The 25,975-nt window shown below is 27.3% G+C and overlaps 2 protein-coding genes across 7 annotated transcripts in view; both read right to left on the reverse strand.

Moving 5' to 3' along the window:
- Nucleotides 1-9,345, reverse strand: part of LOC122504293 (nidogen) — a 40,589-nt gene extending 31,244 nt beyond the window's left edge. For 2 of the 4 annotated variants that reach the window (XM_043615340.1, XM_043615339.1), the window contains exon 1: nucleotides 8,976-9,344. In XM_043615340.1, coding sequence (XP_043471275.1) covers nucleotides 8,976-9,188 — 213 coding nt within the window. In that variant the 5' untranslated portion in view covers nucleotides 9,189-9,344. Of the gene's footprint in view, nucleotides 1-8,975 lie in introns of all 4 variants that reach the window. The other 2 variants (XM_043615338.1, XM_043615341.1) reach the window with 2 other exon arrangements.
- Nucleotides 9,346-12,543: 3,198 nt separating this feature from the next.
- Nucleotides 12,544-25,975, reverse strand: part of LOC122504292 — a 616,579-nt gene continuing 603,147 nt past the window's right edge. Inside the window, exons 10-16 of one of the 3 annotated variants that reach the window (XM_043615335.1) lie at nucleotides 19,466-19,675; nucleotides 17,605-19,182; nucleotides 16,411-16,659; nucleotides 15,603-16,058; nucleotides 15,191-15,466; nucleotides 14,485-14,727; nucleotides 12,544-14,200 (exon numbers count right to left, since the gene is read on the reverse strand). In XM_043615335.1, coding sequence (XP_043471270.1) covers nucleotides 14,013-14,200; nucleotides 14,485-14,727; nucleotides 15,191-15,466; nucleotides 15,603-16,058; nucleotides 16,411-16,659; nucleotides 17,605-19,182; nucleotides 19,466-19,675 — 3,200 coding nt within the window. In that variant the 3' untranslated portion in view covers nucleotides 12,544-14,012. Of the gene's footprint in view, nucleotides 14,201-14,484; nucleotides 14,774-15,190; nucleotides 15,467-15,602; nucleotides 16,071-16,410; nucleotides 16,660-17,604; nucleotides 19,183-19,465; nucleotides 19,676-25,975 lie in introns of those variants that run through there. The other 2 variants (XR_006301822.1, XM_043615336.1) reach the window with 2 other exon arrangements.

Below are 25,975 nucleotides of genomic sequence, written 5' to 3' on the forward strand. Positions count from 1 at the left end.
TGAATTGGATAATTTTACGCTTTTATTTGCATTGAGCTCTAAATATGTTTTTCTCAAGTAGGGGGGAATATTTTTTTTCAAAATTATTGAAAAATTTAGCACGCTGAAATTGGAATTGATGTTGTGAGTAGGAGGAAAATTTAGAAAACATGGAAAAGTAGAAAAAAAAGCTTAAAAAGACATAAAAAGTATTAAAAGTGTGTATAGAAAAATTAAGAGTATAGAAAAATATAGAAAGCATGGAAAAGTATCAAAAAAGACCTTAAAAAGACATAAAAAGTATTAAAAGTGTGTTGGAAAATTTTGTTCACTCTTTATATGAATGAAAGTAGTGAAAATAGTGACATTTTCATTGCTCAAAAACTCCAAATAATAGTTTTTGTCGCTGAGCGTCAACGCTAACTTAACTCTCTAAATTTGAATCAGTTAAAAAAAGTCAAATCAGTGAAATCATTAATTTTAAAGTAAAAAATTTTTTTTTAAAGTTTTAATTTTAAAGTATAACTGATTGTCAGCTAAAATTAATAGCTGATTAATAACTGACAATTAGTTAAAAATATACTAAAATATCAGTTATTTTTAGCCTAAAATTAACTGATATTTTAGTAAATTTTTTAAACTGACTGTATCAGTCAAATTTAACTAATTTTTTAGTTTAGCTTTTTACTGATAATTAGTTTTTTTCTCTCACAATCAGTTATTTTTTTCTTCTGCAATCAGTAAAAAAATAACTGATTGTTAGTGGAAAGCGACTAATTATCAGTAAAATTGAATGAAATGATTAGTTAAATTTGACAAATTGAATTAGTTAAAAAATAAACTGAAATATAAGTCTGTCAGTAAAAATATTTCTATTTTTAAAATATTAAATTTTAACTGATTTGAAAGCAAATTGTCAGCTCTCTAAATTTAAATTAGTGACTGACTTCCTTTTGATTTAATAAATTTTACTAATAAACTAATAGATAAATTTAGTAAATTAATATAAGTAGATAAAATAATTTAAAAAGATAAACAAATTAAGTAGGTAAATTATAAGTAGATAAAATTAGTAAATAAATTATTTGCTTCTGAATTAGTAAATTTTACTAACAAATAGTAATTTCTACTAATAAGTAAAATTTACTAAATCAGAAGCAAATAGTAAAAAATAAAAAAAGCAAATAGTAAATTTTACTAACAAATAGTAATTTCTACTAATAAGTAAAATTTACTAAATCAGAAGCAAATAGTAAAAAATAAAAAAAGCAAATAGTAAATTTTACTAACAAATAGTAATTTCTACTAATAAGTAAAATTTACTAAATCAGAAGCAAATAGCCAGTAAACATTTTTAATAATTCAAATTTAGAGAATCACAATTCAAGTCAGTTAAAATTTTAATTGATTTGGATTTAGAGAGTGAAAAAAAATGATTAGAAATTTAATGATTCACCGGTAAAAATTTTTTCTACTATTAAATCAGTAAATTTTAACTGATTTGAAAGCAAAAAGTTCGTCACTAATTCAAATCAGATGAAATTGTATGTGATTCAGATTTAGGAAGTGTTTAAATAAAATATTTTTTAAAAATAAGTAAAGTTTGTAAAACTTAATTTTTTTTCTGCTCATAAATTGTTTATGGTTATTGCACAAAGGTCTTGTGGGAAAAATGGATTTTAATGAGAAACTCTGAAATCATCGAGAAAAATCTAAGTATGGACTTTTTGTAATCGACGAGTCACTTTTGTTTACGGAAATTACTTTTAATTATGTATCTCTTCAGATGAATCGCAACTCGATGTTGCGATTTTTTTCACCAAGTATCAGAGTGCATTTTCTAAATTTCATTTCATTTTTATTTTTGCTTTTTATTTTCGGATAATATTATTTTTTGTTTCTTAATGATTTCTACTAACAATGAGTTATTTTCTACTAAGAATTAATTACTGTTTACTAATTAATTTATTACTGGAGTAAAATCTCAGTCATCATTTTACTAAAAATTAGTAAATTTTAACTAAATCAGATTTAGAGAGTAGAGAGGGGATTAGAAAAATGAAAACAAATAGTTAGTTGATGTAAAAAAAGAAAATTATTTTTTTTATAAATAGTATAACGGATGAGGCAAATTAAGAAGTTGAGGTTTGATGTGAATCGCTCTCCAGCACAGGTGAATCTTTATTAACGCCAACTCAATGCAATAAACGCCGATTAGCCTTGATGCTTTCTCACATTAATTATCTCCTACTCTACATTTTTTTTTGCTGTCCTATTCCAAAGCATCGTTACGAAATTTTACTCGCGATCCAACAGACTCCAATTAGTCTCGGCAAGATTCTCGATCTAATTATTATTATTGTCCATCATGGTGCAGTTGAGTAGTTTTTTTCATCGCTATATTTCCTTTGTGTATTTTTGCTCTCAAATACGACAATCATCTTCTCAAGACAACGATCGAAATGTTTCGCTTCTTATCTTTTTCCCTCCTGTTATTATTCTCGTATTATTTTTTAATTGAAATATTTGTCTTGATAATAATTGGTTATATGTACTCTTTTTCAAGAGTATGTATAACTTTTTCAATATATGTTGAAAAGATGTATTCAGAAATATTTGCAAAAAAGGAGAAGAAAAAAGTTTTTAAATTATTTTTTTTTGTTTGAATATTCGCAGGACTCTAACTAGGTTCGTAAATACCGTAAAGGTCGGTAAGTTTGCTTGAAGTCAGTAAAAGTTAGTTTTTTTTAGAAAAAGATTCGTAAAGTCTGTAATTTGATTGAAAAAGGATGAATTAGATCGTAAATTGTACGATATAATTTGGAAAATTTTGAAAAATGATGATGAAAATAATTTTGAAGAAGTTCAATATTCTTATAATATAAAATAATGATTTTATCAATTTGCCATTTTTAATTATAAAAAATGAAGATATCGATTACTCCTAGTCGAAGACTCGGAGTGATTGATTTCTTCAAGTTTTATAGTTATGAAAAAATTTAGGTAATTTTATTTATAGTTTTAAGTAAAATGTTCTTTTATTTGCTTCGGACTGATTATATTTTTGTCTGTAATTGATCTGTAATTTTTAATTTTTGGTCCGTAAAGTCCGTATTTAACTATTTTTAAATACTTTCACTGATTCGAGCCGCAGTGAATTCGATAATTGAAATGTTTTTCGTTTTTGTGAAGTATTATTAATATTATATATATATAGAAAGGTTATTCAAACACTGTGGGCGCCATTACAAATGATACAATGATACAAATTAAGTAATTATGCGTGGCTGGTCTCATTTGAGCGTCATTGACACAAACGAATTCGTGTCACATCAGAAGATAACGTTGGGATTAGGCAACGCGCAACGGGCGAATTAAGACGATGACCAAACGTCCGCGCGACTTTCCATTTCTTCACAGGCGGATAGGGATAAATTAATCTATTAACGAGAGAATTAAGAGAATTTACAACGAGAGATATATGTATTACTTTTGAGATAAGAGTCGGGGAAAGAATTCGGTAAAATGCCACGAAAACTTCAAAGTGCCTTCCTCCCCAATTTCTTCTTTTTTTTCTTTCACTTCCGATGATTCAGCCCTTTAATTTCGCGTCCTGTGTGTGTGTGTGTCTTTTCTTCTTCTTTTTTTTTTATCTTAATTGGCTTTTCACATTCTAAAAATCGGCCTTCTTTATAAAAGCAACATTCTTCTAGTCGTAAAAGTTTCAAGATGTACCATTAAATTTTATTTGAAAGCACTTGACCTTATTTTCTGAACCTTTTTAAAGTACCTACACTTGAAAATAACTTAGCAATGATTGAAACGTGGAATTTTTTCTTGTGAATCAAATCAATTTCTCTTTGTTTTTTTAACCAAATTTAAATTTGGTTTAAAATTAGAATTTTTTAAATTTAAATTTAAATTTGTTTATAATTGAAAACGAATCCTAATTTAGCCATTGTAAAATATTTATACTAATACTAGAAATTAAAAAACTATTTTCAAAACTTAATTAAATCAAATTCTTTAAAACGATTCAATTAATTCAAAAAAATATTCCAAATTCAATTATTTTCAATATCTAGTATTTTCATAAAATTTCGCAAAAGAATTGCATTTTCAAAAAAATTTTGAAAAATCAATTATTTAACAAAAATTTTTATACAATTCTTTACAATAATTCAATTATTTTCACTAATAATTACATTTTTCATGAAATTCAATTTTTTAAAAAAATTTTTAATAAAATTCTTCGCAAAAATTCAATTATTTTTTAACATTTTAATGAAATTTTTCGAAATAATTCCAATTATTTTCATAAATAATAAAATTTATCGCAAGATTTCAATTATTTTCGAAAAATCAATTATTTTGAGGGATTTTAATAAAATTGTTTGCAAAATTCAATTATTTTCATAAATAACAATATTCTTCAAAAGAATTCAATTATTTTTAGAAGTAATAAATTTCTTCTTGAAAATTTAATTATTTAAAAAAATTCTAATAAAATAGTTTGTTAAGAATTCAATGATTTTCATAAATAATAAAATACTTTATAGGAATTCAATTATTTTCAAAACAATTTAATAAAATGACACACAGACATTCAATTTTTCTCAAAAATTTTAATTAGATTATTTATAAAATTTATTTATTTTTAACAACTTTTCGCAATTCAATGATTTTAAATATCTACTATTTTTATAATATTTCTAAACAAAAATTCAATTATTAAAAAAATTTTTAAAAAATCTTCGTAAAAATTCATTTCTTTTCAGGAATAATAAAAATTTCTAAGGAATTCAATTATTTAAATTTGAATTTGTATAAAATTAGTCGAAAGAAATTAATTATTTAAAAATTTTTATAAAATTCTTGGCAAGAATTAAATTATTTTTATAAATATTAAAATTCTTTCATGAATAATAAAATTCGTTGCAGAAATTCAATTTATTAACAGGATAAGAAAGAAGTAAATATTTTTGATGAAAATTTTGAAAATGTAAGAAAAATAAAATATAGAATGAGATTTTTGTCAGTTTTGTAAAGTTTTTAAAACGAGTTTTCTTGGTCGTCAAGTTTAATTTTTCGATAGCTACTTTTTTACTACTTTTTTTTAGTGCGAATGTTACTTTTTGCTATTTTTTTTTTTTAATAAATTATCGATTGCGAAATCTGGAAATTATAACAATAAGGAAAATATTTTCTTTTTTTATGCGACTGGACAATACTTTTCATTGCGGTTTCGAGGTACAGAGTGAATTGTACAGGCGCTCAATTTTTGTTTGCCTTGGGGGAGTTCCCTACAAAAAAATGTTTCACCTTTAATTAGACCTTCTTCCTAAATTTGTACATTTGGTGAATTCTGAAAATTTAAACCGCATTCGTTGTATTAGTAAAAGAGAAAAAATTCATTTATCGTTAAGAAGGAAAATCCAAAGTCAATAGCTAATTAAAATTATTAATTCCTCCATCTGGTTGAAAATTTATATAATTATTATTATTTGTTTATAAATATTTATAAATTGTATAATATTTGGTCCTCAAAGGAGTTAAATATTTGAATCGAAGTGATCCTTCATCTCAATGTTTATAAATTATTCAATATTATTATAATTAAAAATAATGAATAATTGGTATTAAAAATGTTGATGGAACAATTTTTATGCTAATATATAGAAAATTTTTGGGTATTAAAAATTCCTAGTATTAAAATAATAGACCGCTAAGGGAACAAAGGGTCATCTGCTTTTAATCTCACTAGATCCTTAAAAGTAGACCATAATTGGATAAAACCCTTGGGAAAGAAAATTCATCTTTAGGTTCAGTAAAGAACTTATATCAACACACATTTCACAAAAGCTTAAAGAGCTTTGCCTGCCTTTGTTTGGAAAAAAATGTTATAATTAAAAAGTGAAAAAATACAATTTAAACGAATTTTGAGAGAGAAAAAATGTTTTTTATTAAAAGAATATTTTACACACGATTAAATTCTGACTTAATTTAAAATTACGTTTTCACATTCATACGTTAAATGGTTTTTCTTTTTTGTTCTTTTTGTTATTTTACTTTATTTACTTATTCAGTTGTTTTCTAATACTATTTTATTTTAATTAGTTTGACAAATATACTATTATTACTAGTAATTATTAAAATTAATATTGAATTAATACCTATTAATATTACTAGTATTATTGCTAGCAGTATTACTATTAGTATTCCTATTATTATTACTATTAGTATTACTATTATTATTACTATTAGTGTTACTATTAGTGTTACTATTAGTATTACTATTAGTATTACTATTACTATTAGTACTGCTATTATTATTATTGGTATTTTTGTTTTTATTTTTATCTAGTATTTTTTTTTAAACAATTTTTTTTAACCTAACTTACCATAATTTTTATTGTTACTTTTACTATTTTTTTAATTTTACTAAAATTTATTTGGAATTAAATTTTACGTTTAGAAACTTTAAATTAATTTTTTTGATAGTGACACAAAATTATAGTATCTAATAAAAATTTAATTTGGAGAAAAAATAAATAAATTTCGTTCAATTAAACGTTCAGAACTTTGGGATTATGATTTTTAAGTACCTTTTTTCATATAAATTTGAATTATAGTAAAAGGTCTCTTATTAATAGTTGAATTTAATAAAAATGTCTAATAATTTGTAGTCAAAGTTTTTTATTTTATTCAGTAGTTTAAAATTATTTTTACTGAACTTTTAGTAAAAAATTCCTGAGAACTAGTAGAAATAAAATTATTCTTTTTTACTGAACTTTAAGTAAAAAATTCTTCACCAATTATTGACAATAATAAATTCTAGTATCAATGGTGATAAAAATTAATATTAACTAATATAATAGTTAAAAACATTGATGATAATAATAACAATAATAATAAAGTAATAGTAATAATAATAGTAATAATAGTAATCAAAACAATAATTAATATTAATTTTAATTAATATACTCGTAATTATGATAATAACAATTAGCATTAAACTGAGAAAACAATATATATTTGAATCAAACATAATTGTCGTTGATATACAATGAATCAAAAAGTGTGCTTGAATTAAGGAAAAATCTGATGGACAGTCAAAACAAAAATTAATCCAATGACATAATTTCGTATTTTAGAAGAAAGAGACAAAGTATAAATTTTAAATTTGTTTTCTTGGAAGGGTAAAGAATATAATTTTCAATATTTTAAACAATTAAAAATTTTATTTGAAATAAAAAAAAACCTACAATTTTTTTATCAATAAGAAATATTTGTTAATTTTTAGGTTATGTTACCTAAATTGTTTCTCATTGACAGAAAATTGTAATTTTTATTCAAATGAAACTTTAAATTGTTTAAAATGTTAAAAATTAAATTAAATTAAATATTAAATTTCACATTTAGAAACTTTAAAAATAATTTTTTTTTTGTAGAAATGATGCAAAATTATTGTAATAAAAATTTAATTTGAACACTGAAAATAAATTTATTTGATTCAAATAACTGTTTACTTGTTTATTATCAAATAAATATTCACTTGAATAAAATAATTTTTATTTGAGTAAATTACACTGAAAAAAAATTTACTTGCTTCAAATAACCTATTACTTGTCTATTGTCAAATTAATATTTACTTGAATAAAATAATTTTTATTTAAATCAATTAAATGGTTTTTGAACCAATAATTTCAGTATTTAAACCAATAGTTTCAGTATTTGAACCAAGGATTTCAGCATTTGAACCAATAGTTTCAGTATTTCAAGCAAATACTATTTAATTGACTCCAATAAAAATTATTTGATTCAAGTAAATATTTAATAAATTGATAGTAATCAAATAACTAAAATTTTTGTTAATTAATTCAAAATTAAAATTAAAAGCGAAGTAATTTAAATTAAATTTTTTTAACATTTATAATTTATAAACAACATTTAACATTTATAAATGTTATTTGCTTCAAATACTAAAATTATTGGCTCAAATACTATTTATTTGACTTAAACAATATTTATTTGATTTAAGTAAATATTTATTGGATAATAGACAAATAATTGGTTATTTGCATTAAATAAATATTTTTCAGTGTAATTGTTAAATATTATTATAACAATATAAATTGTTATTAAATTATAATAAAGTATTAAATGTAAATCAATTAAATAATAATTAATATTTATTATTATTATCATAAAAGTTTTGTTATACACTGTTTTTTTAAGAATATCAAATTGAGACAAAAAACGAATCAAAAATGTTTCGAAACAACATTTTTAATTCGTTTTTTGTCTCAATTTGAAATCCTTACACTGAAAAAAAATTTATTTGATTCAAATAACCGATTAATTAACTATTATCAATGTAACAATTAAATATTTAATTGAATCAAATAATATTTATTGGAGTCAATTAAATGGTATTTGAAACAATAATTTCAGCATTTGAAGCAAATACCATTTGATGGACTGCAATAAATATTATTTGATTCAATTAAATATGTGATTGACTCAAATGAATATTATTTGATTCAATTAAATATTTAATTGACTCAAATATGTATTATTTGATTCAAAAAAGTAGTAATCGACTCAAATAAGTATTATTCGATTCAATTAAATATTTAATTGACTCAAATAAATATTATTTGATTCAGTTAAATATTTAGTTGATAATAGTCAATTAATCGGTTATTTGAATCAAATAAATTTTTTTTTCAGTGATAGAAAGTGTACATATGTACTTTAATAATGAATGGAAAATTAAGAGTGTTTGTTAAATAAACAATTTTTTTCACTGATGACAATTTTTGGTGTGAAAAAAAAAATAATTTTTACATTGATGACAATTTTTGGTGGGAAAAAATTAGACGAAGAATAGTATAGTAGAGAAAAAAAGAAACTAAAGCCTTGTTTTCTGTTCCGGTGAAATAATATATATATATATATATATTTATTGAGGGAAAAAGTGAAATGAAACTTACGAAAATAGCATTATAAATGTTGTCGTAGAAAACTATTGGCGTCTTGAGTATTGCTTCGATAGAGGCCAGCTGCCCGCTGGGATCAAGTTTAAGAGTGTTGGCACCGGGGGTGGCGTATGGATAGAGATCATTTTTGGAAAGAGCAAGGGTGAGGGGTGCGAAGACCACGAGGGCGCCTATGATGAGGGCCCTAAAACGCGCACTATCAACCATCCTCTCGGAGTGTCTTAACGCGACTGTTGCTCCTGTTGCCGTTTACCACACACTCGTCTCTTCTTCTTCTTCCCTATAATCGTCTTTCCTTCGATGAGTTAGACTTGGGGTCACATGTTATGTCCTCCTCGATCACATGTGCTCTCCATTATATTTATGAAACAGGGAATGCACTCTCGTGCGGTCCGCGATAATTTTCGTGAGCAACGCGCTCTCAATCCTCCGCCCCCCCCCTCCCCTCTCCATTTTTCTATATACTTTGAGAAAAAAAGAGCTGCTATAATTCACTTTTTTCTTCTTCTTCTTTTTTTTTTGCCTTATAACGTGTAAGACACAAGAGAGACGCATCACTCTTTAGAAGAAATCACTTCTCATTTATCTCATTCCTTACTTCCGAAGGAAACTGTTCAATCAGCTTGGCATTCCACTTTACCTTCTTTGCTCATTGCTCCAATTGAATCATTCACTTATCATTTTAATACAGAATAAGTGAAAAATATTACCATATAAATTTTTAATCGCTCGAACTTTATTTGAAAAAATTATCCGAAAGAGAAAAAGAGAAAAAGAGAAAAAGAGAAAAAGAAAGAATAAATTACAGTTTATTGAAAAATTATTTCTATTTTTGTAAAACTTGGATTTTTTATATTAAATTTCTCTATTTAGTAGAAAACGAAATACTTTTATAGGAAATATTCTCATATTTCGTATAAAAGTATTTCGTATTCTATTAAAATAAAATAGTAAGAATATTCTTTAAATATTTGAATTAGTAAAAATGTTTACTAATTCGAATTAGTGACTGATTTTTTGCTTTTGAATTAGGAAATATTACTAATAAATTAGCAGAAATTACTATTTACCTGTTAGTAAAATTTACAAATAAAAAATTTACCAATCAAATTTACTAATAAATAAGTAAAATTCACTAATCAAATTAGTCAAATTTACTAATCAAATTACTATTTACCTATTAGTAAAATTTGCAAACAAAAAATTTACTAATAAATTCTAATTTCTGCTAATTCATTAGTAAAATTTACTAATTAATAGTAATTTCTGTTAATTTATTAGTAAATTTTATTAGTAAATTTTACTAATAAAATTTACTAATAAATTGGTATAAATTACTTTTCGCTTTTGAATTAGTAAATTTTACTAATAAATTAACAGAAATTCCTATTTATTAGTAAAATTAACTAATAAAAAATACTAAAAAATTGGTATAAATTACTTTTCGCTTTTGAATTATTAAATTTCAGTAATAAATTAGCAGAAATTACTATTTATTAGTAAAATTTACAAAAAAATTGGTATAAATTACTTTTCGCTTTTGAATTATTAAATTTCACTAATAAATTAGCAGAAATTACTATTTACCTATCAGTTAAATTTGCAAATAAATATTTACTAATTAAATTTACTAATAAACTGGTATAAATTACTTTTCGCTTTTGAATTATTAAATTTTACTAATAAAAATTTACTTGTTATTAAATTGTAAATTTAATTGTCAGTGAATTGTAAATTTACTTATTAGTAAATTTAATAATAAATTGGTATAAATTACTTTTCGCTTTTGAATTATTAAATTTTACTAATAAAAATTTACTTGTTAGTAAATTGTAAATTTAATTGCCAGTGAATTGTAAATTTACTTATTAGTAAATTTAATAATAAATTGGTATAAATTACTTTTCGCTTTTGAATTATTAAATTTTACTAATAAAAATTTACTTGTTATTAAATTGTAAATTTAATTGTTAGTGAATTGTAAATTTACTTATTAGTAAATTTAATAATAAATTGGTATAAATTACTTTTTGCTTTTGAATTAGTAAATTTTACTCATAAATTAGCAGAAATTACTATTTATTAGCAAAATTTACTAATAAATTTTACTAATAAATTAGCAGAATTTACTAATAAATTGGTTTAAATTACTTTTTGATTTTGAATTAGTAAATTTTTAATAATAAATTAGCAGAAATTACTATTTATTTATAAAATTTACTAATAAATTAGTGTAAATTACTTTTTGCTTTTGAATTAGTAAATTTCACTAATAAATAAGCAGAAATTACTATTTATTAGTAAAATTTACTAATTTAAAAGTAAAAATTCAGTCACTAATTTAAATGAAGAATAATAATAATGAAGAATAAAATAAAATCAAAAACATATAAATAAATAATAGGAATAAATAATAAAATAAAATAAAAATAAATAAATTTGTAGATAGTTGAATGAGGCATGAAATAAATAATTAAAATTCCTCTGTATCCATTGTAAATTGATCTTTATTACAAGTAATTACATATCTAATTTGTACATATCAAATATAAATATAATACAATGACTATGTTACAATATTTTTGAAAGGATTTAGAAGTAGATCAATTTATGACAGACGGACTGGCTCCCGAGTGGCAAATTCATATTGCCAACGAGAATGGCAAATAAGAGCTTTGGAAAATTGGCCCTTTTTGTTTTGACAACTATTTATAATTTAAAAAAAGAAATTAATACAAAAAACTTTCCCAAATTTTCGAGAGCACTCATTAGTCCGATAAATAAATTGAAAATCGATGGACGTTGACAATATCTTCGAAGTACTTTTTTTTCATCTCCCAAGTCGATTTTAATAAGGAAAACATTTTTCTTCTTCTTCTTCTTAAAAATTTTTTACGATTCCAATGATTTAAAATAAAATTATACATTCAGAGAAACGTAGAGAGCAATTCACATTTTCTGTCTTTTCGAAAATTTTTTTGAAGTAATAAAACTTTTAATTTTAAATTTAAACTTTAAATTTTTGTAATTTAAAGTTTAAATTTTACAGTAAAGTTTTTAATAAATAAATTTTAATATTTATTTGAATATTATTAATATTAGTAATATAATTTTATAATAAATAAATTGTAAGATAAAAATAAATAGTAAATAAATTTTATAATAAATTGTGTCGTGCTCTGAAGAAAGGTACCTAAGAAGTAACTTATGTTAAGGTTATGTTTGTCGTATTTTTATCATAATTAAAAGTTTCTGTTTAATTAACAAATTTTTTTTTTAATTTAAAACCATCGAAAAACTTTTTCTATTCTTTTCGGTTTCGTAAAGAAAATTTTTTTCGACGCTAACTTCAGAAAATTGAAACTTTTCGCTTAGGTACCTTTTTTCAGAGCGCGCTACAAATAAATAAATTTATTTTCTCTTCTTGAATAAATAAAATAATAATTGATTGGAAGAAAAATTCTATAGTTTTGCTTTTAATTCGATTTTCTAAATTTATAAGAAATTTTAAATTTAGATTTAAAAGCAGGACAAATATAAATTTACTATTAAAAAAAAAGGAAAAAAAAATTCAATGTACAGTAGAATTTTTTTAGTTAAATTTTAAAAGAATAAAATTTGTTTTCCGTGTTGTGTTTGTTTTTTATTGAAAAGACAAAAAATGTGATTTTGAGAAACGGAGGGTGATGAGGCTCACGCAGAAAAGATACTTATATAATATTGTTATCTATGCGTGTGGTAGAATTTTTTTTTTGAGCTACGTTTTTTTAATTATTCTTTTTTTTTCTTTAATTATTGGAGTCTCTCTAAGTGAATTATAGGAGCTCTACAAAGTGCAGTAACTGCGATAACGATTAAAGCTACGATATTATTTTGAATTAACGTGCGTGCATTAATATTATTACTTACGGCCTGTGTTTAAATTGTAAATCGTATATCAATTTTGGCAGTACGATTTGCGTTTATTTTTTTTTTCGGAAGAGTCAGTTCGATTCTTATCGCACCCTGATTGGTAAAAATCTTTTTTTTTAAATTAGGAAAAAAGACTCTTTTTTATATTGAAAGGAAAAATTTCTCAACTTATATTCAAATATCACCATTATCGAAGGAAGACAAAAACTTGGAAATATTCAACTTTCATTTTTAACTTTCATTGGAAAATTGTTCTTTTTATAAAAAGTTGTCAATTTATTTTTTTTATTTGTAGAATTTGATATGAAATTTTGAAAAAATTGACGGATTTTTTTTTTAGTGATAAAAGGTTTGGTACGTTTGGTTTTTTAGTTAAATATCACGAGAAATTGATATAGAATAAAAGTGTCGTTTGAACGAAATTTTTCGTCTTGAAGAAATAGTTTTATAAAAAATTGTGAAAATCGTTTATGAATCGTAATGAAAAGTTTTGTTTTAAAATTTCTGTTATAACATCGAAGTTTATTCGAATCCCACACACATACACTTATTCACTCACTCTTTTTGTTTAAAACTTGGAAATAGAAAAATTGGCTAACAGTCTTTAATCGGAAGTCTGTTTATCTGTTTGCCTTTGCAGTCTCTCAGTCTCATCAAAATGACTTTTGTTTTTTTTTTCTTATTTTTTTTGGCAGTTCTCTTTTTATACTCAAAACAAAAGTTTTGATAATTTTTCTTTTTCACTTGGTAAACGAAAAAGTTGGGTGGAAAATTTTTAATTTATCTATTTAGAGTTTTTGGAATAAAATTGCAATGCTGGAATTTTTTTTTGCTGAACACTTTCTAAATTCGAAACAAGAACATGTGAAACGTTTTTTTAAAAACGATTCTTTAGAAATGTGGGGAAAAAAAATTAGAGCATTGAATTTTTTTGTTTTACACACACGTCGGTCACAGTTTTTGCTACAAATGTAGAATCTCAATTTTCTATTTCGATCATGGTTTTCTTTTGTTCTTTTTTAGAAAAATTGTGATTTCCTTGAAAGAGTAGTGTTCGTTTTTTGGAATTACGATTTCATTTGATCAGCACGAAGTAATTTGCGCTGATCCAAACAATTGTTAAGTGATTTTGATTCCAGTTGGTGATTCTAAGTATATCGATTCTCTCCGCGGATAGGAATCAAAACAGGTTATAAGTATCACGTGACTCTTGCAGGCTTCAACTCTTTTTTGGAGAATGAACGTCTCTGCTTCGAGAGCTTCCAAGAAAGCTGGATCCCGCCAGTCCATACTGTTCTCCACGTGCACTGGAAAATTTATTAGTTTTTTTTTTTTTAGTTAATTTTGGAACTTTTATTTGGTTAGAGAAATCAGGGGATTCAGAGGAAAAGTAAGGGAAAGTAGAATTTGTCAGGGAAATCAGGAAAAAACAAAGTTGAAAATTTAAATGTTTGAAACACTTTGAAATTTGGAATTTTTGTTTGTAAATACTTGGAAATTTAAAAAAGTTTGGTTAAAGTGATGGTTTCTTGTTAGAAATGGGAATGGAAATGGGAAATTTTCGATTTTAAAGTTATTTCATGAAACTTACGTTCGTAACTCCATCGGTCATCGGACACCATTAGCCGCTTTTTGGCATCGCGTAATTCCTGTCTAAGAAGGCGCTGGCGCAGACGTAGGTTGTGTATCTTGAACATTATTCCACGCGGCTCCGAGCGTAGTTGTGCGCGTCTGTCCAGAGTTGCTACGTCCTCGTCTGTGTAGACGAGAATCCCCGCGGGCATTCCCTGGGCCGGGACCCGGGGCTCGCATCCTGCCTCCGGTCGTCCCACCGCTGAAACACCCGCACAACGTCGAGGTTAGAACTCCCAGCGCGCCACCTGAGGAGAGAATCACCGAATGGGGCTCGATTTTAGCCGATTGCTATCTTTAAATTACAATTTTTAATTTAAACTCTCCAATATTTTCTCTAGACTTTGAATTTTTTATATTATATTTTTCCAGTGAATTGTGACAAGTCCATTACCGGACATCAAAAAGTTACTCAATGAATACATGAATTTGCGATTCGACTATAATATGTTGTTTGAAGGAAATAGTGAGCGCAAGAAGTGCGAATTTGATTAATGGAGTTTCATTGAAAGGCGATGGGTCATGAAAAATTACGTTCAAGGGCCTGCGAAAAAAAGCCAATAACACTTTTGTTATTGATGAAGCCGAAGGGAGACACGACGAGAATTAAAAAAAAAAGAAAGAAAGAAAGGGGAATATCGAGTGGAAATTTATATTATTTATACCTTGATGTTCCTGAAGGGCATTTGTGTGTCTGGACGAGTCACTTGCAATGCTGCTGGTCTCACTGTCGCGAACAATGCTATCATATCCTGAACTTTCTGCTCGATGTCTCGAAAGTGTCGCTGGCGAAAGTTTAGCAGCTCTTGGCGTTGAATCAGCCCCCGAATCATAACCGTCTTTATTTAAACCAAACGATGATCCAAGACTCAATATTTTCCTCTGCATCCGTCCTGATGATGGCACGGAACTTGGAATCGATATTTGCAGTGGTGTCGCTACTGTAATTTTGAAAAAAGTACTTTAGATTCTTTTACATTCTCGAAACATTCCTTTTGCACATTTAGGGAAAAAGTTGACTTCACTTGAACTTTAATGAACTTAACATTAATTTAACTTTAAATTTGGAGCATTTACCTATTGTTTTTCTGTCCTCTTCGATGTCGGATTTGCCAGTAACTGTTCTTTCGGATCTCTCGTTTGTGCTGAAGAGTTTCTTGGCCTCGACATATTCCTCCTCGGGATCGGAGCCCGAGGCTCCATTACCAGGTATCCTCTCGATTTCCTCCTTGAGATTTGGATTTGAAGCACCGTCGGGATGTCGTAGACTTGAAATGTTGCATTCTCCCAATTTTCCGCAATATCGTCGGGGACTGGCGAGATGTGCAACACTACTAGGATACCAATAGGAGGCTGTTTCTGGCCTTGACATTGTCTGTCGACAATTGTCACAGATTTTTTCCTGCTCCGATTTACCGGCAATGTAGGCAGGTTCACTGAATGTACTGCCATGATTGCTGGCATTGTCGTTGAAGAGAACGTCCGAGAGGGATAACGATTGACACCGAGATGGTGGACGGAAGGTCGTGGCGGCTGGAATTTGTCCTGCGTTAATAATTGCATACTTGATTGTAAGCAATGATATTTGGAGCAAAGTCCATGTAGTAAATTTCTCATTAGTGGTTTATTTCTTAAAATTTCCTTAAATTTCGTTTTTTTCGTCATTTATTTTCTGGTCATAGTATAAAAAGTCATAGTTTGAAATTACTTTTTCGAAAATTTCTATAATTAGCATAAAGAAAGAAAAAGCAGAGAATTTTGATTTCTAATTTGAAAGTATAAGGATTTCAGTTCAAGTATTTTGATAGCGTTCCGTAAATGTTTAAGATTCGTCAGACGGACTTCCTTAAATTGAATGTAAAAGAGGGTAAGGAATAAAACTTACATGGAGCATCTCGAATGGTGACTGTTGAGGAGTTTTCCCTCTGATAAGTCGCGGAATTGGAAACGTTGGCAAGGGCTAATTTACTTTGGTACAACTCGTGGAGACGAGCCAATTGATCGAACTTGTGTCTGCTTTCTTGTTCCAAAAAGTCCTCGTGATCGAAGTAAGGCCGCGGCAACATTCCCATTCCCACTGGTAATTGATATTGAGGTCTATATCGTTCAGTGTCCGACATTACTGACATTGAATCTATAAAAAGAATTTTTCGTTTTATTTCTTAAAAAAAATGACTACTTCGTTTTTTTTCAACTTATTTACTATATGAAAACTTATTTACTACAAGTAAACTTATTTACTATAAGGAAACTTATTTTCTATAAGGAAACTTATTTACTATAATTTACTATATAAGACGTAGATATAAGGATAGAATTGGAAAAAGGAAAAATTCGTAAGTTGCTGGTAAGGAGAAATAAGGTAAAAATAGAATAGGAAAGGGGTTGTATTGGCTTTGCTACTTTGAGAGCGTGTCGACAAGTAATTACAGACTTGAGGATATGATTGTTTCCCGCAAGAAGAACATTTGAGCGAGAGCATTCTGTTTATTGAGAAAGGTTCAGAATATGGGGTCAAAGGGAATCGATAAGAGTTTTTTGTGTGGTAAATAAATTACTGTCTTTCAGTGGGAAAATAAAAGAAAATTTCAATTGTAATAAATGTTTCATCGGTAAATATTTATTGTAGAAAATCTCTTTTTACCGTTTAGGACTATTTTTACTATCATCAACCCATATCGGCTGTTCGACTAGTCGAACACTAAAATTCTAGACATACAAATGAAAATAAAAAATCGCCTTTAATTTCTACTCTGTCTGCTAAATTTGACAATAATTTAATCAACTTACTCTGTAAATTTAAATCAGTGAGAAATACATAACTGATTTATAAGCAAATAGTCAGTCCGTTTTATAATAATTCTTTAGGCTCAGGAAAGAAATGAAAAGTTTTTTTGGAATTCAGGGAGAAGTAAGGGAAAATAAAATAAAATTTTTTGTGGTAATCCTGATGAAAACTGCGGAGTTTTGTGAAAAATTGAACTAAAAATTTAAGAGTTAAATTAAATCCGATATGTTCTTAATAAAATTCTGAATGAAATTCTCAATAAAAAATTAAGAACTACTAAGCAATTTTTACCTGTAAACGTTGAGACGACGGTGAGATTTTCCTGACTCAATATCCTGAGGGGATGTTCCTCTTGATCACTTTCGGGCAATGGATTTTCTCCCATGCACAGTGCAATGTCCTCCTCTGTAACTTGAAGACAAGAATCTTGCATTGGAACTGGTTCGAGATCCTCAACCTCGACAATTTCCAAAATCTCATCTTCTGAAGACAATGAATGTCTGGACGGTAGTACGATATCTTTATGAGAGAGATTTAAACTTTCCATGGAAACTTCGCGACTCACGCCATTGCTTAGAGGTTCAATCAGAGGCAATGGTGGAGGGACGACAATCTCCTCGTCATCATCTTCATCCTCATGAATGTCGAGTTTACTTCTACCCAGAGAATTATCCAGTATTGGACTCGCAGTCAAATCGAGTCCAGAATCAGTATTGGATTTAACATTAAGAAGATTTAATTTCGCTCCCAATTTTTCAGTGATGTCTTCGATTTCACTTGCTTTTAGACTTTCGCTCTCGACAGTTGATAGCGATGTCTCGTCATCATCGATATTTTTTGATATTTCCTTAAATTGAGATGATTGACCAGGTTTGGAATGACCGCGGGAATTGTATTTAGTCCTTTGTATTTGGGACGATTGATTCTCGACCCATTTTCTGATCATACTTTTCTTGTGACTGTCCATGAAACCATAGCCGGAATGTTGTTGATGTGCTGTTAATTGCATGGGACCGTCTATCCAAGTTTCGCGCTTGTGATGATGGGAGTCTTTTAGTAAGTGCCTGGCTTCGGCGACTTTGGACTTGGAAATTCGGGGACCGTCGATCCATTGTTCGTCGGTTGTGACGGCGACGGGAATTTTGCTGTTTGGCGAGTCGGCGCTTTTGGAGATTGTTTTTGTGGAATTGTTTTTTCGCGCGGGACTCGCTTTGGGGGTAATACTGTGGGCTGGTGAGGTTTGTTTCGAGGCTGTTTGGGTGAGAGCTTTCACTGCCTTTGTTGCCTTGTGGGCTGGACTTCGTTCCTCGGTTATTTTATTGGGCCTTTCGGCGGCTGATCCTCGGAGAATGCGACCCATTGCGCATCGATTGTCACCGGAATTGAGACTTGGGATGTAGACAGGGGGGTGTTCGCCGTCAGTTGCGTCGTCTGTACTTGGACCTACGTAGATGACAGTGTCGGCTGATAGGTCACTCGAACTTGGATCGCATTCGCTGTTTTGTCGGGCAGCTTCCTCACCGGAACTGCCACCACTTCCGGTGCCCTGAACATTGTTGCCGATGAACTTGATTTTTCTTCGACGCATTCGATGAATTCTTGAGGCTAGTTGAACTGTTGTTAGGGTTTCGCTGTATTGTTGGGAGTTTGGTGAGACGTGGGCGATCATCGCCGCGTGACAGGTTAAGGATCCGAGGCATTCTTTGAGGAGTTGGGTTAATTTGTGCTCTTTGTAGGGCAGATGCTTTTGACCGTTAAAAATCGCTATGAGAATGTTTCCTAGGCCTGAGAGTGGAATTCCGCCTGATGATTTTCCTCGATCCGAGTTTCCTAGGTCCATTAGGTGTAGTCTGCTTCGACCTCCAGCGACTGCGAAGAGAAAATTTATAAATATAGTCCGAATGTTTTCGTTTTATTTGCCTTATTTTATAAAATATTTCGGAGGTTAAAGATTATTTAACTAATTGAGGCTCCGGATCTTAAAAGGGTCATTGATTTTAAATTGGAAAGTACCATTGATTTTAAATGGTAAAAGTGCCCTATTAAGATCCGGAGTTACAAAAAATATTTTTACAAAAATGTGAAAGTACATTAGTATTTTTTAAAAAGAGAAGGTCTTGTATTTATGCGATTTTTGTTGGTGAATTATTACCTCCCCCTTTACCGGCGACACTATACTGGTAGACGTGAAGGGTATAAAGCATGTGAGTATCGCCTTCTCGTTGACGACCAGCAACAGCGGCGTCGAGATAAAAAGCTGCTCGTTCAGCAGTCGGAGCACGAAGTTCGCTGTGCTGTTGAAGTTGCAAAGTCCCGAAAAGAGGATCATCCCTTAAATATACAGCCGGTGATTGCTCAGAATCTGAAAGAAAAGAAAAGTTTCAAAATCATTTCATCTCTTCAATGCCAGTCAATAGAATATACTTTCTTTTAAAACTACATGTTCAAATTTTACGTCGAAAATATAAAATCTCTTTCTGAATGTTAATCGAAACCAGTATTTAAATTTATCCTTACAATATATGCAGGGTTACCACCGGTCAGGGAAATCAGGGAAAACCAAAGTTAAATTTTTCTGGCAACCCTGATATGCTTTTTAATGTTCCCAATATATGCTTTTCGTTAATGTTCCTAATATATCCATATTTTGTTAGTGCTCCTAATATTTATTTCCCGCTTCGGCACCAAAAAGAGTGAATATGTGAATATTTTGACAGTTTGCGGAAAATTAGCTTCACTAAACTTTGAAAAGAGTATTAAACTTAAAGTTTATAAGAACGCTGAAGGGTTGCAATTTAGAGTTCATTCTCTTATGATCGTTTCCCCTCGAGAAATAAGTAAAGATCGAGATCGTAAATCGGTCGACGACGCGTTCTCTTTATCTTTAATGTTCTTTTTTCTTTTTGAAATACGTATAGAGTCGGAAGGGGGTGATGATAAAATGTAGAAAGATACGGTTATCCGTTATAACCCGTAAGAAACGAGCGATCGGTGTAATCAACGTAATGTGGAATCTTGTTGTAAATAGTCATCAGTATAAAAGCGTACCTAATAAACGCTACTCGTGATGCACAGGTAATCTTCTCGTAAAAGTCAGACACGAAGATATTTACTTTTATAGAGCACGTTCGCACATGTGGCCGATTTGATATAAATAAAATATTAACGGATTAAATTCCGTAAAACAAGAAAAACTCCCTTTTTTCGATTTTCAATATTTTTTTTTCTATTTTTAAACTTTTCTGATCAAAATTTCGAAAAAGTTACTAAGTACCTAAAGTAAAATTTTATAAGTTGGGTATAAATTGTCGTATTTTGGGGAAAAGTTTAAATTAACATAAAAGAAGATCTAACGGTAATATTTTTTAAAGGCTTTGTGTAGAGGAACTATATATAATTAAAGAAGGGTGAAAGCCGACCCTACGCCATGATCTTCCAACAATTTCGAATAAAAGTAAAGCGCAGAACAAAAGTAGAGAAGAGTCGTCGTCCCTCTTATGATGGTTTCTTTAATTGCTCCCGTGAAGTGGATGCGTAACGTTGCTCGTAAAAGTTTACAAAAAATGTTCCGTAAAAAAGAAACTCCTTCAAGTAGAAGAAAAATAAAAGTCAGTTTTAAAATTTTCTTTTTTCTTTCTTTTGATTTTTTCTTTATCGATTTTTAATTTAATTCGATTTTAAAGAAAAATTTGATCGAAATGATATAAAATCATCATCGAAATTGCATTAAGAATCGTTAATGATTTTTGTCGTTTGACACTTTCTAGGTGTGTTTTTTTTCGAAAAGAATTGCACTTAATAAAAATTGTGATAGGACATAAAATGTGAAAGACAAGGCCAATATTTTCGCCAAGTAGCTTTTCTACCCACTTTTGCGGAGTGGCATTCCCTGCGTGTGGTCTTAAATGGCAGAGTGCGTGTTACTATACGACTGTGTGGCAATATCCATAAAGGGGACAAGAGGAAGTAATATTACCGGCATCTGTGACTTCTCCAAGTAAGAAAGAGAAGCAGCCGTTATCAAACGTATACTTTGGAAAATAAAAGAGAAAATTTCCCTCAAAAATTTAAGAATAGAAATACAATTGTATTAAAGATGTATGCGCGCCTCCTTTATACGCGCAACCTGACTTTCATGAGATTTAAACCCATTGCGTCGTCAAGGAGTCGATTTTTATTAAATCGTCTTTGGTACTCCGGGCGAATATATTTTTCACTCGTTTTTTCCTTGGAAAAACTGTTTTATTTGCTTTATTTGAAAAGTAAAAAAAAATTATTTGTAACTTGTTACAACATTCAAAACATTTTTTATGCAAGAAAACAATTATATTTTCTAGATTTACATGAAAACGTATCTATACGAAAAAGTTTACTAATATTTTAATGAGGTTTACTATAAAATATAATCTCTAATGTGAAAAAAAAATAAGAGTACATAAGAAAACATCGCAACCCTGTCATTCTGTCATGTATTCGTGTATGTCTATACGGAATAAATGCAAATACAAGAAAACGTGTTAGAGTGTTTTTTCTTGTATTCGTGCGTTTTTCTTTTTCCCATTTTGGAATCCGTTAAAAGCCGCGCGCACGAGCGATGATGTTTTATTTTGCACTCTCACGCGAATGGAACAAGAATGTAAAACAATAACCGTATAGTGAGAGAGACATGAGCACACGCGAGAATTATTATGCACACCCTGGAGGATAAAGAAAAATGTGAAGTATGCCAGTAAGAGAAATTCTTCCCTTATGATAATCCACACAACCAGATCCATTATATGTATTATATTCTGGTCACAAGAACATGAGAATTAAATTTTTTTCCGGGTATTTAACGTGCGAAAATAGAGCAGAAAAAAAATTAGCCTCCCATTTTTGTTTTTAATTCTGATCAAAATTTTCAATTATACTTTTATAAATAAAAAAATACTTTAAAATTAAATTATTTAAAAAATTTTAATAAAACTTTTCAAAAGAATTCAATTATTTTCAAAACTTTCATAAAATTCTTCGCAGAAATTCAATTATTTTCAAAAATAATAAAATTTTTATCAGGAATTAAATTCTTTTCAAAACTTTCATAAAATTCTTCGCAGAAATTCAATTATTTTCAAAAATAATAAAATTTTTATCAGGAATTCAATTCTTTTCAAAACTTTTATAAAATTCTTCACAGAAATTCAATTATTTTCAAATTCTTCAAAAAGTTTTTAATTATATTTTCAAGAATTGTTAATAAAATTATTCGTAAAAATTAAATTTTAAGAAACATTCAATTATTGAATACATTATTTATTTTTGTATTTAAATAATTGAATTCTCGTAGAATTTTTTAATAAAAATTAAAAAATTGTTTCAAATTGAATTTCGATTACAATTTTAGTTAATAATTGAATATTAAAAGTATTATAAATAATAAAAATGTCACAAGTCACAGGAATTCAATTATTTACGTATTTTTTATAAATTTCTCCTCAATTATTCAATTATTTTCATAAATATTAACACTTTTTACCTGAATTCAATTATTTTTATAAATAATGAAACTCGTAGCAGAATTTCAATTATTTTTAATACAATTTGAATCAAATTTCTCGAAAATTTTAATATTCATAAAAATTTTGTTAAAATTCGTCAAAAGAATTCAATTATTTAAAAATTTGTTGATAAAATTCTTTAAGAGAATTTAATTATTCAATGAATTATTTAGTTTTGTATTTAAATAATTAAATTCTCGTAGAATTTTCTAATAAAATTTGATTTCAAAATGAATTAGAGTTAAAATTTTAGATAATAATTGAATATTAAAATCATTCCAGTGTGAATTCTTAGTAATAATTTAATTTTGTAAAGGTTTTAAATTAAAATCTTTAGAAATCTTAATTTTTCATACTTTTAACTAATAATTCTGTAGAATTAATATTTTTGAAAAAGTTTATTTGAATTTTTTTAAAATTATTTAAAGTTTTTATTTTCTAATATATATTTAATTGAAAAATTTCCGAATTCTCGAAATTTCATATCAAAATTTCAATTATTTCAAAATTCATTGTAAGAATTCAATTATTTTCATTAAAATATTTCAAAAGAATTCAATTATTCTTTAAATTTTTTATTTCCTTGTTAAAATTTCAATTATTTTTAAATTCATTGTAAGAATTACATTATTTTCAATACAATTATAATAAATTATCTAAATTCAGTTATTGTTAAAAATTTTGATAAATTTCTTTGCAGAATTTCAATTATTTTGAATTTTTTGCATTAATTCAATTATTTTCAATAAAATTTCTCAAAAAAATTCAATTATTTCAAAATAATTTATTGTAAGAATTCAATTATTTTTATTAAAATTTCTCAAAAGAATTCAATTATTCTTTAAATTTTTTATAAATTTCTTGTCAAAATTTCAATTATTTTTAAATTCATTGTAAGAATTAAATTATTTTCAATATAATTTTAATAAATTATTTAAATTCAGTTATTCTTAAAAATTTTGATAAATTTTTTTTTGCAGAATTTCTTTTTTTTACTGTTAGAAGATTCGAATTTCAAATGAATTTAATTATAACGTTTAAAGAACTTAATTGTTTAAAAAATTTTAATTACAATTCTGTTGAAATTATTTAAATGAAAAATTTTCTTGTAATTAAAATTTCGTATAAAATTGAATTGAAAACAAATGGATTTGAAAATTCTGAAAGAACATTTTCAAAAATTATTAAAAATAATTTATTTGAAGAAAAATTTTAGTTAAAAATTTAAAAAAAATAATAATTGAATTGAAATTATGAATATAATTTTAAAGAAGTCACAGGAATTCAATTATTTGCAAATTTTATTATAAATTTTTACGCAATTATTCAATTATTTTTATAAATAATAAAATTTTTTACAGCGACTCAATTATTTTCAGAAATAATAAAACTCGTCGTAGAATTCAAATTATTTTTAATACAATTGTAATTGAATTCCTCGAAAAATGTTAATATTCATAAAAATTTTGATAAAATTTGTGAAAAAAAATTCAATATTTGCAAATTTGTTGATAAAATTATTTAAGAGAATTTCATTATTTAATAAATTATTTAATGAACTACAGATAAAATTTCAGATATTAATTGAATATTAAAATCATTACAGCCTGAATTCTTAGAAATGATTGAATTGTGTAAAGGTTTCAAATTATAATCTTTGGAAATCTTAATTTTTCATACTTTTAACCAATAATTCTGTAGAATTAATGAAAAACTAAAAACTTTTTGAAAAAGTTTAATTGAAAACATGAAGAAGTCATATCTTCATAGTTATAAAAAGATTTCATTTATATTCTTAAGTAAAATGTTCTCTTATTTGATTGGGACAGGTTATATTTTTGTCAGTAATTGGTCCGTAATTTTTAATTTTTGGTCCATATTGTCCGTATTTTTGAATACTTTCACTGGTTCGAGCCTTACTTTCTTAATACAATTTTTAATGAAATTTATTGTCAATATTGTGAAATAAATTTTCGTGGAAATTTTAATATAAATTTCTTGAGGTATATAAATCGTGTAGAAAAATCAATTAACGAAGACTTAGTGTTTGGAGAAGCTTTAGGATAAAGAGAAGACGTGAATATTCAAAAGCCAGGTTCGACAATAAGGGATTATCTGGTTTATAGTCAAAAAGTCCTTTTCTTCCATGGAGCCATTCTAGAAATCCGGACGGTGAAAACTTTAAATAATTACTGGTAGGATTAACAACTTTAGTTTCTCAAGGGAAAGCAGAAGACACTTTATAAATCCTGGGACTTGAAGTTCCTTCGTGTTCGTTTGGAATCGGTGCGGTGTATAGTGTTAGTGAGAATGGAAAGAGAGAAAGAGAGAGAGAGAGTGAGAGTGAGATTTTCAACGAGAGTGGGACGATTCTCAAGACACGAGTTAATTATTTAATAAGCTGGAAAATTAATTGCATCGCCCTTTAATTAGTTTCGGGTTCGTCGCGAGGGGGAAAATGTCGTCCACGATTTTCTTCCTGAACGCTCATAAATGCCAAGTTGCGATTGTGGAAATTGTACAATGGAATACAAAGTATTTAAAATACAATGGTTGAGGTAGAAAAATATTTTTTTTTTTGGGACGAAATTTAATTTTTATTTTTCACTTGAGAGGATATAAAAATTTGAGATTGTCGATGAGCAAATATTCGAAAGAGCGACGAGACGCGACACGAGTCCTCCTTTTCGAGACAGTAGTTATTTGGGCAGGAATCCGTTGAAATTCCGTATGCTTTCCTATATCAGCCGCAATTTGGTTTTGCGAGCTTTTCACGGACCGTCGAGTTGACCAGGTGATCCGTAAAATTGAGATTCGGGATTATTGTCCTACTCTTTGCATTTTTATTTTAGTTTTATTATCTTCCTTCGCTTTTTTTCATTTTCAATAACAAAAAAGAATTCTGAAAGACATTGTGCTGTGGACTAATAATTTTATAGCAAAAAACGGATATTTTTTAATTTTTCCTAAACAGATTCTTTATAATGAAAGAACTGGCAACTTCTTGCTACCTTTTTTAAAAATAAAGTTAGCAATTTTAAAAATAATAGAATTGGAAAATTTTCTATTTTAAATTTTTGTTGAAAACACTAAAAAAATTTTATTTTGGAGAAATTACAAATGCA

The sequence above is a fragment of the Leptopilina heterotoma genome, unplaced genomic scaffold (assembly GCF_015476425.1).
Source record: "Leptopilina heterotoma isolate Lh14 unplaced genomic scaffold, ASM1547642v1 Lhet_287, whole genome shotgun sequence".
NCBI lineage: Eukaryota > Metazoa > Arthropoda > Insecta > Hymenoptera > Figitidae > Leptopilina > Leptopilina heterotoma.